This window comes from Catharus ustulatus, chromosome 3 (genome assembly GCF_009819885.2).
Source record: "Catharus ustulatus isolate bCatUst1 chromosome 3, bCatUst1.pri.v2, whole genome shotgun sequence".
Taxonomy (NCBI): domain Eukaryota; kingdom Metazoa; phylum Chordata; class Aves; order Passeriformes; family Turdidae; genus Catharus; species Catharus ustulatus.
The window spans coordinates 62,883,418-62,903,225 of record NC_046223.1 but is presented as its reverse complement, the minus strand read 5'-3'; the positions used below and the strand labels follow the sequence as shown (position 1 = coordinate 62,903,225).

The window sequence follows — 19,808 nt, the reverse complement described above, 5'->3', positions numbered from 1 at the left end:
AAGTACATTCCAAAACATAAGAGTAATTCTACTAACAAGCCTATCACCTTCCCATAGCTTTATTTAAAATATGTATCTTTGTGCTTAAAATGTGAATGCAAACAAAGTATCTCTGTTTTACTAGTAAAGAGCTGTGTTTGCTTAAAAGGCAGGTCGCTGCAACAATGCATGTTTCCCTTGTGCACACATAGCTGCTTACACAAACAGTCCACACACAACTCCTGTACCTCAATATACACCTGGTATAAATCAGGCATCCCAATAAAATATAAATCTATAAGTAAATATAAATAAAATATAAAGCAGGTAATCCAGGATGGAGGAGAAAAATTCTATATTGTCATTCAGATATAAGTGAATGAAGATCGGTTTGCTATTGCATAAACTGTAGCTCGTTAAACCACAAACAAAAATAGCTTTAGTTTTATATGAAGAAAGGGATTTATGACTTGATGAGAAACAAATTGCCAAAAAACCCCACTGCAAACTTGTAACCTAATTAAACACCTTCTGTTGCACATAGCATGAAAATTACCACCACTGTTTTTTATGACTATGAAACCACTCTTCCCTCTAACTGTTATTTACCTCCTGTTGACCAAGTGTGGTATAATGCCAGCATGCACCCTCCAGGATTTCCCTGAATTCCTACAGATGGAATAGATCTGTGTACTGCCAGTCTTGATCTAGCTTGCAAAGGAAACATATCTATATCCCCAAACAAAGGGGGTTTGTTTCTGGGTGGCATAAAACTTTGACATTAAAAAAGCATTTTCAATAACTTAATTTCCTTGTTATTTCAAGTACGATACATACAATCAAAGGTTATGATGTAGACCATTTCCCTCACCTGAAAAGCTCACTGGAGGAGTCAGACTTCAGAAAGATGAGTCCCTTGAAACAACTGGCAGTCACACAGTCAGATAAAGTAAGTATACATGGAATGCTGAGCACCTCTTTAGTATTTAGTTACCTCCCTGGCACATAGTACCATTGTATCACATACAGCACTTAATCTTGGACTTTGTAGGTATGAAAGCATCCACTAACACTTGAAATTATTTAAAGCACAACTATAAACTCTTAAAGCAGGCAAAATATTTCAACTGTACTTGAACACTGTAAAGAACCAGAAAACAGAAAACTAGAGAAGTATACAAGCAGTCAAAGCATTATAAGGCTTGATGCTTTTCAAGATCCTGCACATAAACTAAACTACTGACCATTTCAGTGGCAAATTTTCACTGCCTGCTATCACATCCCCAAATCATTCAGAAATATTCCTTTCACAAAGGGTACCATAATTAACTGTAGGGTTCAAGGCAAAACGCTAGGGAACACTCTCCAAATTTCACAAGTCCTTAGCAGAATTCAAACACCTATTATACAAATGCCTATCCTATTACATTTTCATATCTGAAAAACAACAGTGATCTTAGCTACTAGTCAGCAGTTTTGGTAAAGAATCGACTAAGACAAAGCAGAAGGCACCAAATTCACATAAGCAACATTAAAATGACCAAAGTTCAGTAAAGAAAGGGAGGATGACATTGTTAACAAACAGTGATGAAAAATCATTCGATTTTCTATCACTCTCAGAGGTTAGGTTAAGTTTCTATGTAGAAAAAGTTGTCTAAACTTTTCCTACTGGCAGCTGTTCTATTACTCCTAAGTATTACAAGACCTTCTGAAGAAAAAAAACCCTGACTTTTCTTACAACAGTCAAGTGTACACACCCTAATGAAACAGATTTGGTATTGATGGCAAACTAATCTAGTGATACATCTTGGCTCAGAAAGCCCCTCTGAAAAAAAAATGTCTTTAACTATTCTGAAAGTTTAAACCGTCAATCAGAGGGATAATAAAACAAAACATGAAAAAATATCATGACAGCTAAGCACAGTGTAGACTCTTCCAAGAAACAGTCAAAATCATCTTTCAATAACCTGACGGAAAAATGAGCCTGACAAAAATATTTGAATTTATACTCTGAAAGCGGACCCCTGAATGAAATAATGTCCATATACGAGGCAGTTTTAAATTACCTTCTGTGAGGCTTGAATTTACATCACAGATATAGCTACACTCCAACACCAAACTTTTCATCCATGTTACAGGCTGCTTATGAGCCTGATTTTTGTTTTTTAAGTCACACATTTCTGCTATCGCCACCACACTTATTTCTCTGCAATTTGCATTTTCTTACCTATGAGGAAGAATTGTTCCTAGAGTTAGCATATCCAAACACACCACCCAGTTACAGGGTAGATTACAGACATCTAGGAGCAATGTGTGTTCATGATCACTTAATTCTTTTCTCAGGGTTCTACAAGCCGGTCTTGTAATCTAAAATACACCTCATGTCTGCATATTTTCTGCACAAGAACACAGCCATAAGTCTTTCTATAGACACCTATAGCTGTCACAAACTCAAACTATTTTTCTCCCCCTATATTCAGTGCATCCCAAAGAACTTTAAAGGAATTTTATCCAGGTTATTCTGCCTTACAGACCTCCTAACCATTTCCTTTGTAGACTGCAAAGGCAATCTCATTTTGTATTTGATTATGGAAGTGTCCAAAGTGTCTTGTTTTTAATCCTGCTGTTTAAAATAACCTTCATTTCGCAGTAGAAGTAACTGGAGGTGCAAATACTATGCCCTACTCAAAATCAGGAACTGGGACCGTCTCTCATTGCTTGCTGCTGTTACTCAGTAGCTCCACTTCAACCTCGTGCAACATTACAAGGAAAGAAACAGTTGCCAGTCCTTCTCTTCCTGCTCCCTTGACTATCCCCTAAATCCTGTTTCAACATAATTTAGGCACTAGGTTCGTCCCACAAGCACCACAGAATACACAAGGGTGTACAATTGCTCAGTCATTGGCATGCTTGAAGTTCATGCCCTACCTCAGCCTGTGACAACTTGCTCAAATACCTGTACCTTTACCTACACAGGGAAGTTGGACACAAACCACTGCTAAGAAGGAAGAGGATAAAACCCCTTATTTTACTATCAGTTTGATCTGAAAAAAGCATAGGAGAATGCAGGGGCATGGCAGATGCTGAACATTTAAATAGATTGGACGACTGGACACAGCCTAACCTGCTCATATTCTGTCATTTCTAGAGGAACAGTTACACATCAAATGTATCCTATACTAGTCTTATTTTCTTAAGTTTTAAACATTCAGAAATTCTTTCCATCTTCCAGAATGACATCAACAATAAAGAGCACTGTATCTAGTACTACCACCACAGTTCATTAGATCTAACCACCTGTAATGACTGACATATTAATTCAACTGTTACAGCCAGAATACTTCAAAATTTAAAAAAAAAAAAAAAAAAAAAACAACAAAACAAAACCTTGTGATTTTAGCAACCTAAATTCATCCAGAAAGTCTCAAACTGGCATTTCATCACAATAAGATCTTCTGTATATTAAATCATCTCAATTAAAATAAAATACATCACTAGTAGTTGTTTTTAAATATTTAGAATTGTACTATGATCTCTGAGATTTTGGTTCATTGGTGATACCCCATGGTAGCAGTGCAGCTCCTAAACATAAGACATTACTTCTTAACAGCTCCATTAAACATGTTTCAAGATACAAAACAATTTTGCAAGGCCTGAGGGAATTAAAAATTAAAAAAAGGGAAATTACGCTATGTGTGAGGCAATTACGTTATCTGTGAGTCAACACTAGCTACTCTTCACTCTCTAAATATGTTCACAGATAACTGTTCCACCACTACCTCAGACTTTTTAACACCACATGAGCATTAGTTGTTTCCTCCATCTAGGTTAAAAAAGGAGAAAACTACAAGAAAACCGTTAGGTTTAACAGTTCATGGTAGGTGGCATTTTAAAAATCTGATATGTATTTGAATACTGATGCATTTTTATTATGAATGTTCATAATAAAGTTGGACATTTCATTGTCCACTGGCATCCAAATGGTTTTGTTTATGCAAGTAGCATTTTTATTTATTATTTCGTAATCCCAGTCATGACAGAGATAGCAAGATTCATTAATTTATCCCTTAAAATCTAAACCTTCATGGGAACTCTAAGACAAAAGCCCCATGTGTGACCATGTTAATGCTGCTTCTGGGAAAGGGTTATTTACGAAACCAAGATAATGACTCAGCCTCTCTGTGTGTACTTGTTCTTTCATTCTTCTGCAACTAAACATAAATTTGGATTAACCATTCTGGGATGTTGCGTTATCTCATTTTCCCTATCATGTGTCACCATTTTGACTACTGAACCAGGGCCACATAAGCACTTGTGATCTCAAATTAAAAAACCCAATATCCTATTACCTGAATCACAGAAATAAAGCTTTCATTATAATTTACTGCAAGTAAATTTCACAGAAATTCACAATAGTTTTGTCTTGTTGGTTTTGTTCATTAAATATAAGTTTCAGACTCCTACAAAGTAATTTTCTATACCCTATTCCTACATCTATGATTACTGAAAAATTGCTTTCTGAAGCCAAAGCAAGACTGCAAGTACCTTTTTATTTATCTACATTCCTTAAGACTATGTCATGTCCTAAACCTCTTGCAATCGTTATTACAAAGGAACTAAAGTACAAGCAAGAATAAGTAGCCTCATTAACAATTAGCCAATTTCACTTAGCAATCCCACAAGAGCACATAATTGGCTGTCAAACTGAGCATCACACTCCAATTCTCCTTTGAGACTACACAGCATAAGTGAAATACCTGCAGTCTGCAAAAAAACCACAGATTTGCCTTACAAAGGCGTTTTCCTAGAGTACTTGTCTTATTCCTCAATCAATTCCCTGACTTTCTTGAAGTAAAAAACTGAGAGGCAATCAGATAAATTTATTTTGTGTGCCAGTAGACCATGAACGAAGTCATTAAAATCCCCTGTATCTACGACTTCTGATTCCCAGTTCACAATACTTATCCAGGGCACAAAATGGCCAATGGAAATAACACAGGTTAAACTAAACAATGACTACAGAGTTAAATAATTATACAGCCCATTTTAACAGAAAAGTGCCAATATCTATTTTTTTTTATTTTCTGACTGAGATCACAGCTTAAATAATTTTTAATCTAAGATGCGATGAAAATATATCCATATTTACAACTATACATCTACAACCTGGCATTTAAACCACTGGTAATGGCATCTCTTCCCCTAGGAGATCTGCAACCAATCTGTCAAGCATATCCTATTTCAGCAAATCTTTCTAACCAAGGAAATACAAAACTCTCAATTAAGTGATCTGCCAGCATGTCTTTGAATGCATTAGGTGCCAAATTTGAATAAAAGGAAAACAACACTGACAAGCATTCAAGCCTGTCAAGATCTATGCTAAAGCTGCATTAGTTCTGGTGAAACCAGTGAGCATAAGCAGATGCTGTCCCTGAAAAAGTGTCTGAGGACAGGGCCACTCATCCTTCCACTGGCATCAGAAAAACGACACAAATGAGTAGAACAGAAGTCAAAACCCTCCTCTTGTGACAGCAATACACACAGTATGTACAAATAACAAGTTTTTATTACACAACTGAAAACATCCTTCAGGATCCTCCTCCACGAGTACCACCATGTCCCCAGTAAATTTCCTACTTCCATAAAACTTCCTGTGTTGGGGTTGTTGTCATTATAAAGAGGAAAGATCTACTTACAAATGATATAAATCTTTCCTTTTGTAGCCCTACAAGTTATTTCATGCTCTTCATTAAGGAAAAAATTCAAGTCCTGTACATTCGAGTACAGAACAGTAAAATCATCCAAAATATAATCACTGGGAGTAGACGTCTCCAGGAAGAGATAGTGAGGAAGGTGGTCTGACTTCTACCTGTCCCCCCATACACCTGCATTGTAGACTGCCCATACTGCTTTCATCACTGGCCTTTGCCTGACTGCTAAAAATCACTTAAATCCCATTTCCTAATCTATGCTACAGGAAGAATAAAAATGTGAGTATTCCCTATGCCAGATTTTCTTTTCAAAAAGTAAAACAGGTTAACTATTTTTTTCATCTATATTTCATAGGCTTAGTGAAAAAGGGCAAACAAGTTAAAACTAAAGGATTTGAGAGTTGGAAGGTGGAACTAACAGCTGGAGATTGTATTCACCCGACTGTGGTAAGTAGCAGCCAGACTACTCTCCCTGGCTCTTTTTTAATCCACCATGAGAGTAGGTAGACTTCAACCTAACTGAGGATTCCACCAGAAGCACACATTAATTCCTTTCAGCAAATATTAAATCTGTGTGGAAGGATGCCACACTTCCTAATGCAAGGAACTTTTAACCTTTCCCCAGAAGACCACCTTTAGTCACAGCTATTTTACAAATGGAAACAGACAACTTCCTGGCTCCGATAAGCCAAGGACCAAAAGGTTTAACTGCATGGGTGACAGAATTTGTGAAGTTCCTTAACTCCTGCTAAACGCAGCAGCAATGCTGTATTACAGATTCCATGAATTTTAAAAACGCATTTTTGAAGCATCCATACTGAGGACAAGCCCATTAATGGTATACTGAGAGATTATTGTTCAGCTCCTAAGCTTTTAGCTTGACCAGAAAAAAGGAATCTGGCTCACTAAATAACAAGGTAACAAATGACTGAAAAATACAACGAAACTCATTATTTGAGAGGACAATCAACAACAGTTCCTGGTTTCTCTTTTCTCCATTTTATATCAGGCACATTAAACATAGACATAGGTGTAATAAAGTACATTTCTGACCTATAACTTTTGTAGTTAGAGGAAGAGGACTACACCTACAAACTCAGGCAATTGCCACAGGTGTTTCAATTCTATTAGAACACATTCTGTTAATTTTAAAGGGTTCAGTTATACTATGTTGGAGGAAGACATCTGATTCTAAGCTAATTTAAAATGTTCTAAGCACAATCTCTAAAAATAGGGGGAAGTTAAACATAGCTAGAAGCATATTGCATAAAACAAATATATCATTATACCAGTGTTATGAATAACTGGTGGGAAATGCTTTAGTCTCTGTTAGCATCTTCAGTCAGTGGGATCAGCTGTATGCAGTGCAAGAGAAGCAAGGGAAAAGAGACTTAGATTGGCAAGGAAAAAAGAAATCAGTGAGCTGACTGCTATATTAGCCCTTAGCTATTAATAGAATAGCCATTAAGAATAGCTTAATAGTTAGCTACTCTTCAGCTATTCCTTGATTAACTAAATAAAAATTAATTCCTTGATTAATTAAATAAAATTCAGAGAGAACAACTAAGAATCTCAACCCAGCTTGAAGATGACTTGAATATAAAACTTGATTTTAAAACGAAGGTGAATTTTTTTGCAGGTGTCCTCCTCCTTCACTTTTTTCAACATTAAGAATGTCCACTGCTTCATCACAACTAGAATACTCTTTGCAAATCTGCACACAGTGATTAATTCTACATATTATCTTAAGGAATAGTGACCAACCTAGGGGTTGGAGAGGCTGAGTGAGGGATAAAGGTAAAAATGAGGGAAAAAAGGGGATTTTACTAAATGAAGGTACCAAGGGAATGTAATTTTCTTATCTGAACACTTACATATCTGAAGATGCTTTAGCTGTACAACCTAGAGTGATAAACATAACTGTTGAGGTGTTTCAAGTTATATAGGTTTTAGGGTTTTTTGTTTTGTTTTAAAGATGAAGGAAAAAAAAAAAACAACCTGTTGAGAGATACAACTTAAATCAACAATGTAAAGCTCAGCCTCAATCTGTAGACAAAAAAGGCTGCAGTCTATTCCAATATACTTACAAAAATATTTGACTGATGCATTCAGGGTAGAAAAATATATGGCAAGTTATAAAAACTAATATTCAAATACAGAATAAAGTACTTCCCAATACAAAAACTTTCACAGATTAAATGAACTTTTTAGTGAGCACTTAAGATCCTAACATTAGCACACCATAATATTATAAAGTAGTGGTTGGTCAGTCATCAAATTTTCTAATAATTCCCATTTCACTTGCATTTTAAAAGATGGTTAAAAGCTGCAATTGGAAGGTCTCATGGCAAACACAGAAGTAACTGGTATGTCTGAACTGTCTAATAAAATTCTTCCAATTCCAGGGGGCATACAGCTTATTGTACACCTCTATATATACATATGCTTAAAACTGACAAAAAATAATTTCTTGTATATCACAACGAAATGTTTCCTACCCTATAGCATGTTTTGCTGTGCTGTGTAGTATACGACATTTTTATTTTCTGGGGGGGAAAAAAAAAAGTGTTTTCTGTTTTCAATTAGTTTGTAAACAGGAAAGTATCTCCTATGCATTACAGTGTCAAGTACACGATTCTCGGGCCAAGTTCAAAAATATTGTCAGCTTGCTATGTTTTAAATTTAAGTTGATCATTTGCCCTTTTCAAAGGGTGGTAACATTAACACAAATCTCTTGATATTTCCATAGTCAGACATAACAGATCACAGAAGAGATATAGAATCTTCAGCTATTTCATTATACTGCTTCCAATATCAGGTGACAAAAACAAATAATGGTGACAATCCCTAAAGACTGTCTTTGGAGCATGCTTAGGGTCTCTGGGTTTAAGTTTTCAAAAAATTTACTTCATTTCCTAGTACAATCAAATAGTTTATATAACAGGTCAAAGTACAAATAACAGGAGGTCAAATTTTTGTTGCTTGGCCACTAGGCATCATTTTTTTAATATCTTCACAGTGACTAGCAGAAGAATTTCAAGAATTCCTTCTTATACTGAGGCATGTGATCAGCCAACATTGAAGCAGGCCTGGTATTTCCATCTGTTTATGTGTTCTGCCACATGGAACAAGCAACAGAAAGAAATTAGTGCAAGAAATTCTTATCTGAAGGTGGCTACCATTTCCTTTTTAATTCCATTGACATTTTCTCCTTTGAAGAAAACCAACTAGACAGCACGCTCTGCCAACACAGATGCTGTCCTAACCACTGAAGAATGCAACACGACCAGACACAGGATAGAGTAATTCTGCATTATAGTGACCGCACTGTAAACGTCAATGTGCACTCTTTTGGATATATTTGGAAAATAATCCGAAAATGAAAGCCAACTTTAGGTAGTCAAGGCTTTCACCTTAGTGCCAATAATTTTGTAGCTAGGTTGAAAATATTTTCTCAAAACAACAAACTACTTTTTTGCCCTGAAAGAGTTGCTGAAGTGACAGATACATGCACACCCTGCCACCAAATGTACAAAGCATAAGTCTTCTAGGACTGCACTTCACCACCCTGCTCTGGGCCTTTTCCTCAGAGTTGTCAAGTTATCACTGCTCTGAACAAACACCATCACCAATTGCTGCTTCTCATTGTTGCTGCACAGCTGAAGTCCAACAAGATCTGCAGCCATATTTCACTTAAATGTGTAACTGAATTATGACTCCTTTGAGACTGCAGGCACCACAGGAAAAGATCCCTCTACAGTTACCATAAACTTAACTTTCTAGGTGGATGGACACAGGTCTACAAGTGTTCCACAACCGATTTCAGGTATAACTTTAGCCCATTAAACTAATGTTTCATTAAAATTAGCGCAACATGTTTTCAGCAGACTTGAAGCCAGCACTGGTGTCTACAAGTGGACTAGCAGCACAGCAAATGCTGCTGTGAAATCTCCCTGCAGGGATTGAAAGTCTTTCAGTGTTCCCCTCCTTGAAGTCAGTAATTTTGCTGTTCAGGCTTTGAAACATAGATCTGTGAGGCTACTAACAACATACTGTCCCCAGGTTTTTGGGGAAAAAACCTCTCTCATATTGTCATAAGACCGAGACTCACATGAGAGAGTGATAATAAGACTCCAGTAATTCAGTTTACAGAAATCAAAAAGGTGGAACACACCATAAAACCTTTTTTTTTTTAAAAAAAAACAACCAGTAAAACAAATATGTCATTCATGTCATCACAAAAAAATAAAACCTTATACACAATACACAAAGACATACACAAAGATACACACAGATACACGCTGAGTTGTTGCTTTACTCCTCTCACCATATTATCAAAGCACTTCTAAGGGTATTCCAAATCTGAATAAATGAAAAGATGGTAAATATTTTGCTCCTTGAGCTTAATGGAATATGTCTCCAGTACAATGCTGCCCAGTCCACAGCCAATAGACATCAGTCTCAGAAGTACATGTGAATATAGCAAAAATTACTAAAGTAGGTCATCTTTGCTTTAATGATTTTCCTTCACTCTCTGAATCCAGAAGGACTGTTAATGTGTTAAAGAGTCACCTTCCCCTCTTAAAGGATAGTGCAGCACTGCCCTGCACTGCACAGTTCGACCTCTTCATTTGTCTTTGAAAGCACTCTGTATAAGCAGCTGCTCTTCATGGAAACTACCTCCTTTGATTAGCTGTTATGAAAGCCTCTATCAATAGCATATCTTTTTATCTCCTATCTTCTGACATACTTTGAAAATCCTATTACAGTGGACTCTACCCTCAAGGTCTGAGTTTAAGCTGCACCCTCCTCGTTAACTGTATTATAATTGCTGTCAACCTAAACCTGTTTTTCTCCAGAGCACCACTAGACAATGCTGATGAGGTATTTGTGGACATCCTGGCAGGCTCACTCCAACACTCTAATGCTTTAGAAGTATTATTGCACAGATCTGATTAGTTCGAAACACTGCACAAGTCTGTGTAGTGTCTCCCTGCAGGCACATCAGAGGTCACAAACAGAGTCCTTCAAAGTCCAGGCTTGCCCTTATTAGCATGCAGTTCTGTGTCTCAATACCACATATTTGTTCTGTTCATACCCTACGACCTCTTGCATGCACTGGGTGGAATCCTCTCCTGACATAATCCTTGAAAAAGACAGTAAGCACCAACACCAAGAGAAAAAAAAACAACTTTCAGAAGTTGCTCATTTCAATGACAACAGCCGGTATTGGAACCAACTAATGTCTACAATACATTTATAAATACACACACACATTTCCACACCTTGAGTTTTTGGAAATTTTCCAGTCTTATCTCAAAAGGAAACTCTTCCTTTTTGTTAGCAGCCACTGATAATAGCCCTCAGTTAAAAAATGATTACTGGTAAGACTTCTCTATGGGGCAACATTGCCACGACGGACTTTGCTTCTACCCTGTAAGCTTCACGTGGTCTAGGAGCGCTCAGGAGACTCTCTGACCCACAGAACTCTTTCCAACAGATTAAATGCATGACTCCCATTCTTAGCAACTTCACTAAATCTCTTAAAGGATTTACAACTAGAGCCACAGTTAGTGTTCAGATTTTTTCACTTTTATTAAAACTAATTTTAATTTCCCCACTTGCAATTTGGCATACCTGTAAAGAAAGTGTTTTCTTCTTTATAAACATGTTGTCCCTTATCAATTTCAAAATTAAATTCCAATTTAAATTAACTAATGTCTCTTACAATATTCTTCAAAGCCTTGCCACTAGGAATTTGTTCCTTATAGTTACATACTCAGCTAGTCCCGAGATGCATGCAAACAACTACAAGGTTTCCTTCTCCTGTTGTTTCCTAGCTTATTGCTATTTTTGGCATGGATTTCAAAAGGACAGTAACTACTTTGAAGTAGTTGATGGTCCTTGAGAAATTATCAGCAAAATTGATATTTAGAAACTGCTAGAAACTTGGAAGTTTGGAAACTACAGTGTATTATATTCTTGTAATATTCCTGCTTTCTGAAAAAAAGTTTAAAGAGGGGAAAATAAGCCCCTAAAAAATCTTAGATTTTATCATAAATAGTGACTGCAACTCAAAATATCTATGCAATATTCCCACTGCCTCCCTGAGTCTCCTTTTCTCCTTCTGACAAAGCAGATTCTACATGAGTAAGTTGCCTGAAAAGATTTATTAGAGATAAACAGCAAGTTCTCAAAAAGGCCTGTCAGTCTTGCTGTGCCACACAAAGTACAAGAAGTATTAATTAACACAATTTTTGGATAACTCACTCTTCCCTACAGTGTGGAAAACAACAACAGAAATAATAATCAAGGAAACTAACTAAATCACTTAACTTTTACAAGACATAGCACACGCCAATTTCTATTCCTCCCTACCTCAGGTTCCCCCTTAAAAGAGGTGGCAGGTACTAATGTAAATGTAGTAGCACTTCTGTTCTAAAATCCAAAGTGGTTGCATGTTTACTAAGTGGAATATAAAATTAATAATCAAACTCCAACATCAGAACTGTTGTATAAGATTGGACATAAATCTTTGTTAATCCTGAAACATACTTTCAAAAATATTAAACACTAAAAACAAACCTAAATCCCTTCCTCTCATAAGGAAGTTTCTCACTGTAGTTTGCATGTCAGAAAATGCACAAATTCAACTGCAGCAGAGCATTCCACAGCTGTGGGTACAAAGGACACGCAGTGAGTGTTAAGCATTAAACCAACACAAACAGCAAATTGATTTTCCAGGAGAGCTTTGTAGAGCATTTCAAAACTTCAAAATGGAGGGAAAGGAGCAGAAAAGGGAAACTACAAAAACTGTACTGCTTTGTTCTTCTGTGGAAGCAATTCGACACTAGATACAGATGACATAAAACATAAGATATCACAATTACTAAATAATAACAAGTTATGCTAATTATAACTTTGAATAGGAAACTATTTTCAAAGTCCTAGGAGTCAAACAGAAAATGGTTCAACATATGCAACTAGCATTTTTATTCGAGTTAGCACTGAAGATACTGTTTATTTTCACTGTTTCTTGACTAGATTGAAAAATACTGAATCATACAATTTGAAAAGTAAAATTCCCTAAAAATTAGTGTAGGTGGCTCCATAGAGCTAAGATAATTAAGAAGTATCTGGAGAGCCAGAGGGGATCCCCTTGAAGTTCACCCACCAAAGGCTGAGGAGGTCAGCTCCAGCCTCCCCCACATTTTGGAAGGGTAGGGGGGCACACCGACTAAGTCACTGGCCCTTGCAAAGGCTGTGGGCATCCTGTCTGCAGACAACAGCAGCCCTACACCACCAGTGTCTCATTCCCTGTGCCCATCTCTAGACCGACAAGAGAATCCAAAAAGAGCAGGACAGCTTGGTGCTCTGTTACCGGGCATGTGTCTGATGTACTGACCAAGGAATCTCAAGCTGTACCAGTGTGCAGAATGGCCTTCCCCAAGCAGGCTGTGGGGCTTGGGAAAGACAGGGTGTGAGAACTAGTACTCATATGGCACAAGTTAGTTGCACAGGCTTCTAAATTGGTCAAATGAAATTTACATTTTTGTGACAGCATGAAGACAGAAGTGGGAGGAGAGGAGGTACTGCACTGCTACGATTGCTCATTCAAACTCCCAGCTATTTCTGCTTTCCAATAAAGTTAATGGGTTTTCCTTAACTTTTAACATTTCTCCAGTTTCACACCTCCAACTCACGAATTTCTACAAACCTGTGGGGAAAAGGGGATGGCTGGTTAAACAAAATCCAAGCCATTCCAATTCTGCAAGACGAGAGGACAGATCAGGAATTTGGGACAGGAAAAGTTCACACAACCTTAAATAGCCCAGTCACTCTTCGTCTACGCTGTATACTCTGGGTCTGGAAGAATATGTTTATTAACAAGAAGATGCACAGATTTGCTGTGCTACTTCTCCCTAGTTTGTGGTAATGAAATCTCAAACTTAAAAAAAAATAATAAAATAAAATAAATAAAATTAAAAGTTCAGAGAAAAAGCCTGTCCCGTTGTCAGCTCCCGGACGGAGGGAGGGCCGGACCCCTGTGCGGGTCCCGGGGCGGGCGCGGCGCTCCGGCCGCGGCTCGGCGGGGAGCGAGTCCGGGCTGCGGCGAGTTCTCTGCCGCCACCTCCTGGCCCGGAGCCCCAGCGGCTCCCGGAGATGCTCCGAAAGCCGGGAGAAGGGCTGGTGGGGGTGGTCCCGAGAGGAACGGGTTTTGGTAGAGAAAACCGAACAGAACCAAACCAAACCAACAAAAATACCCAAACAAACTGAAAAAACAAACAAACAAACAAACCCACCACAAAACCAACCAAAAAAACCAAAGCAAACCAACAACAAAAAAAACCACCACCAAAATACAAAAAAATTGGAAATTAATGAGAACTTTTTTTTTTTCTTTTTTTAACGCTTCTTTTCGTCCCACCAACCAAAAGAGGAAAGAAAGGGTGGATCAAGGCAGGTGGAGAAACCAAAAAACTGAGGAGACACAAAAACCAAGAGTATGACAAGCTCATGCCAACTGAGCTTCCAACAGCAGCTTCCCCCAGACCATAACAGTTTTTAGTGAAATAGAAAAGCATTTTGACACAGCATCGTCCGAGCCAAAAACCAAACCATCAGGTATCTACAAAATGCCTGCTTCGCACCAAGCCTGAGAGCCTGCAAGCTGAGCAGAGGTCACCTGGATATTTATCCGTCCACTATCTCTTCCTGTCATCTGCCTTCCTGAAGGCCTCCCTAGAGAACAGGGTCTTCATGGGTTGCAGTACCAGAAGGAGATATCACACACTGCCAACACCTACAGCTTTCACTCAGCTTCCTGGCTACATGAGCTCTTCCAGCAGAAAGTTAAGACTCCACTGCAGCAAGCAAAGCCTCCCCCATCCATCATTCAGATAGGTCCCAGCTAGTTAGGAAAAGACAGTTTGGCCACAGCAAAAATCCCTTCATGTCCACAATTAAATGACTTGAGAAGAAGAAGACACTTCTGTGCAAGGTAGGGAGAAGCAAAGCACTCATCTTGAGTCTTTTCTTAAAACTTTTTCTCCAATGACTTTTTTTATTTTGCTTCCTGGTTACTGACAAATAGGGTTTGCTTCTGAAAATGTTGGACCCAGCTTTAAAGACAATTGCTCTGTATATGGAGCTTGAAAGTCCAAGAGAATTTGAATTGCAGTCAAAAAATTAATACATGAAAATACACGTGTTTTATCAGAAAAAATATGTTCTTCATTTTCGTGCATTTCTGCTGGTTGTACCTAATTGTACCTATGACTATCATCCAAGACTCCATCTCAACAAAACAAAAAAAAGATAGTACGCACATGTACAATGCCTACAAAAATCACACTATTTAAACATCTGTAAAAACATATTGATTTTGTGGTTAAACATCAGGTTAATGTTGCATTTGTAAGTAATGCACATATAATTACAGAGAATTATTTTCATTTAAAAAAATTAACCACAATTCTCATAACAAAAAAAATAAAAGGAAACTGAACCCAAAAGAAAACAAACAAACAAACAAAATAAGCCACCCACACACAACTTCTGTAATTTGCAAATGTGGCTTACAAACATCTGAAATTGATGCTTTCCGCTATCTCAAACATAGGCTACTTATAGAAACAGATCTTGTAACAACATCACATGTAAAATAAAATGTGTCCAACTTTGTTTGTTAGAACAATTTGCATGCACTTGCGTGACACCATGCTATGAACAACTCAACTCTACATTCCTGTCCAAACAAATCTAATCTCTTTCTTAAAACAAGCGCTCCAGAGCCTTCATGTTGATTTTACCCAAGAGTATTGGGCTATCTTTGGAATGCTTGTGGGGTGGGGGGAGGGGTGAGGGACCAGGAGGGAGTGGAAGAAACACTAGCATGTAATAAGCAAATACAGATGGAAATTAAACCTTACTTTGTGTGTTGACCAAAAGAAATTATGCCATTCCCTATAAATCATTGCTTGGCTAACACTGACCTCTGCTAAAATGTTTACAATGTTAATGCTGTCCGGTAAATTCAATCTCTATGAAAAATGGCACTTTTGCCTTCTCTGCTAATTTATGTTATTCCATTCATATGTTCTTGCACACTGCATAATAAATTATCTGCTGAAAGCCTGCTCTATATTCAGCTTTCCTGTTTCCCATAAAAATTGCTACTTAAAATAGGTAGGTTTTCTACTAAGCTTTGATTAAATATACCTTTAAAATCTGAGAATAAAATAAGGAATTTCATCTAACTCAGAAGTAGATTATATGTTTTTCCTGTTCATTCTTTTATCTCCTTGATTTAAGTTACTGCTCCACAGGTTCTCTTGTGTTCCAGTTCATAAGCTTTTTAGAGATGGGAAATTAGACACTTTTTTGTGTAGGAAATGTCAATCACACAACTCTACAGAAACAACAAAAACATGCACACAAACTCCCTCAAAAATTGCTTTGTTAGAAATATTTGAAAGTTGAAACAAGTTCCAGGTTTAAATCTGTGCCAAAACTTAGTAGTTACATAGCTAAGGTTCTCTCTTTATCTGTACTTTGACCACGACTCAAAGCAGAAGTCCTCAGATTTTTGTACTAGTGCTCGGAAGTTACAAAACTTGGTAACTTCTAAACTTTACTTCACTACCTGCAAGAACAAAAGCCAAATGGAAGAGTGAAACGACACAGAAAAATCAAGAGGAACATATAAAAGCAAGTTCTCAAAGGGAACAGGTAAAGCGTAGCAGTCAGTGAAGAGGAAGATTACTTCTTCACTGCTCACAGTTAGAGGCTTTCCCACTGCAGACCCAAAGAAAGAATGACAGTCTGCAGTGAAGCACAGTACCAGCCCATTAGTCAGAATTAGGCATTTCAAAGTGACAACTTTTCAAAAAAAGATGAACTGCCATTCCCCTACATTTCAGTTTGTAACTACAGCTTGTAAGCACTTACAATTTCATGTTTCCTGTTACCTCCAAGAGACACTTTGCTTTTGTAACATGATAGATTGCAAAATGCATTTATCTGCATCATTCTCAACACTATTTCTCTTCTTCTGTCATGCATTCTGCTACTCATTTGCAGACACTGTCTGAGAGAAAGTATTAAATCCCACAAACCTTCTTTAAAAAACAGGGAAGTTATTACATCAAATTTCACAGCTTTCATAAAGCATTTAGTTATTATATAGATAGCAATGGGAACATTATAGGTAATTTAAATAAATCCTACTGGTCTCATCCTCCTTCCGTGACTTGAACAAAGGGATTGACAAAGAATTAGTGACCAACAAAAATTAATTAAACAGGAAGGGTGAGAAAATGGAGGTATCTACTCTGATGTGTCCCAGAAGTATTACAATAATGCCTTACTTAGCACTAGTAGACAGTGTTGTGAGACCTGTAACTCTAAGTTCATCTCCAGTGAATATTATAAGGGCCAAGTAATAAAAAAAGGTAGCGGGTTTTGGCAAAAACTGTATTTATCATTACATATTTAACGTTAATGTATTTTGGTATTTAACAACAAAATGTAGCATAATGAATATTTATTACACTGTCAGAAATGCAACAAACACCTCTCAGATACATCACAGTGCTCTCCCATAAAGAGAGACAAAATCCAGACTGTACTGACAAGTACAGCACAGTAACCTCTCTAAGCTGGGTTTGTCTCTTCCCAGAGAACCCCTTTATTTCCCAAACTGGCCATGAACGACAAATATAAGAATAAATCAGCAGCACAGATTCTAGTTTGCCTACACAATAGAGAACAATAATACAAATTTTTCTGTTGTTTCTCCAAGATATATCCAACCCTACTCAAATGAAACGAAAAAATGAGAGGATTTTCAAATCTGTATGTTCAAGTCCGATTTCCCTGTTCACAATGTGAGCACCATAACATTTCTATACAGGGATTCTGTTCTAAATGCTGCTGAAGTACAAAACCTGACTCAAAGTTTAGGCACAGGAGAAAACAATTCTAAAAGTTCAGGTGATTAAGCCAGGAAAAGGTATTTTTAAAAAGTAGCGTTTTCTAAGAGTAGTCTGTCAAAATCAGATGCTTGTGTATTTACATCCGCAAGGTCAGTACTGCATACGACACAAGTTTCCTGTGTAATTTTCTACAAAATAATCTTTTAAGACCACAGTAGCCCCTGGGAAGATTGTTTTGGGGTTTTTTTTAATTTAATAAATAAATAAATAAACAAATATAATCACTAACAACAAAAAACCTTCATCTCTAGTAAATGCAAATGTGCATGTTAATGGTAATACTAGAGCTGGTAACAGAATGGCTGTATAGACCAGGCCCTGACCACATTTCTGTTATTCAGATTACCAAAATTAATTACTATTATTTGTCCACTTCAGACACCTTCAAAAATCCAGAATGTCGCAGATAAAAATCTTAGGGTCGCAATTTCTGTATGTCCAGTTAATAAACTCTGGGGTTTTAGTTCCATAACACTATCCCTCCTTGATTTCTCCAAGAAAAACATGTATCTGTGCAAAACATTGCAGTTGCAACCTCGTTTGCACCAAATGGCCCATGGAACGCATAAAAGCGTGATTAGAAACAGCAGTCTTTACCTCCATGCAATACTGTCAAGACCAAGAAATCAGAGCCCTGAAACTACAATCTGAAGAATAAATCTGCAATGTTTATAATTTACATCTTTAATGCCACCTAATAATACTACACGTGCAATTACAGTGGAAAGATATAATTAGGATGATTCATCTAGGAGAGGTAGCACTTTCAGTTTTTCATGGAAAAGGACTTATTAAGCTACAATGCCAAACAACAGATTTGCTTTTACAAAAATACTATCTGCTTTCAAATTTATGAATCACTACAGAAACCTTCAGACAGGACTAATGTCATCCAGAAGGATCTCAAAGTTACCTTGAATTTAAAAAATTGAAATAGTTTCACTTCAACTCTTTCATTAGCCTGTCATTTTCAAGTCTTTCAGCACAAAATTAGTAATATCATTAACAGTCTGCTTCCCTATTTGCCTAACCCTAGAGGAGGACTACTTAGGAAAAAAAAAAAAAAAAAATCCAATAGGAAAAATGTTTCCAGCATGCTGGCACACTAATTCTAGCACGTTCATGCTTATAAAAGGTTTCCACATGCTATCCAAAGAAAGTTACAAACAGACTGACACAAAATAATTGGCAAAAGAGGAAGCATACATTCTAAGTTCAGTTCAATAAGGAGTGTAGATTTGATTACCAATTCTGACCTTTTACCTCTTAAAATCACAGGAGAAAAACAATGTCACAACTACAAGCATGCAAAACGCTTTAAAGTAACACTAACCTTTTTGAGCAGTTGAAAACATATTAAAAAAGGGTCAAAGAGGCCGCAGGAGACATTACACAGGAAGAATGAGGAGGTTTACATAGAGGAGGCTTACAGAGAGTACTGGCATTTGAGTTAGTTAAACCCAGCATATGGTGGAATATGACAGTGCACAATTTGTTGGTTTTCTTCTAGGACTGCTGGCAACAAGCATCGCACAGTGCTTCAGAACAAAATAAATTGCATCCTTCCCCCAAAAGTGGATAGAAAATTCTGGAGAATTTCCAACCTTTTAGCTGCAGCTGTAACTGCAGGGAGCCCAGGAAAACGGAGTGGGCACTTCATCCTTTCTAACCAACAGCAAGCAGTCAACCCGAGTTAAAGCAAAACACACAGCCTTAACTCTGAAGCCTTAGAAAGCTACCCCGACATGTCTGATGGGGAACAAATTGAAAGGGTTGCCAGTAAACAGGTTAACAGATTAAGGGAAAACCTAGGGGCATGATTTAATATTCATCACCCTTACCTAGTGGCACACCGAATACAGCCTCCACCCTTTGTGCCCATACTCATGCTCACCCAAGGCACAAAGCCATGGATGTGGAGCTCTCTCAGGTTGGGAACCAGCCCTGCACTCCAGGATCGCCACTGGCGCTGCTGGCTCCCTGTGGCAACAGAATCGCTCTTGGTTCTCTTCCACCTAAGTGGCACCTCAAGGAAAGGGTTCCTACTGGATTATCAGGCTGGACTGGCAAACCAGGAACAGGCAGTTCATACCAAGGAAAGGGGAAGAGACACCAAGAGAAG

At 37.5% G+C, this 19,808-nt stretch overlaps 1 protein-coding gene across 16 annotated transcripts in view; it reads right to left on the bottom strand.

Moving 5' to 3' along the window:
- The window catches only part of PTPRK (protein tyrosine phosphatase receptor type K), a 370,095-nt gene extending 351,039 nt beyond the window's left edge, over positions 1–19,056 (bottom strand). For all 16 annotated transcript variants that reach the window (XM_033053758.1, XM_033053762.1, XM_033053760.1 and 13 more), the window contains exon 1: positions 19,020–19,056. In XM_033053758.1, the coding sequence (XP_032909649.1) occupies positions 19,020–19,041 (22 nt within the window). In that variant the 5' untranslated portion in view covers positions 19,042–19,056. The remainder of the gene's footprint in view (positions 1–19,019) is intronic.
- Positions 19,057–19,808: the final 752 nt, after the last annotated feature.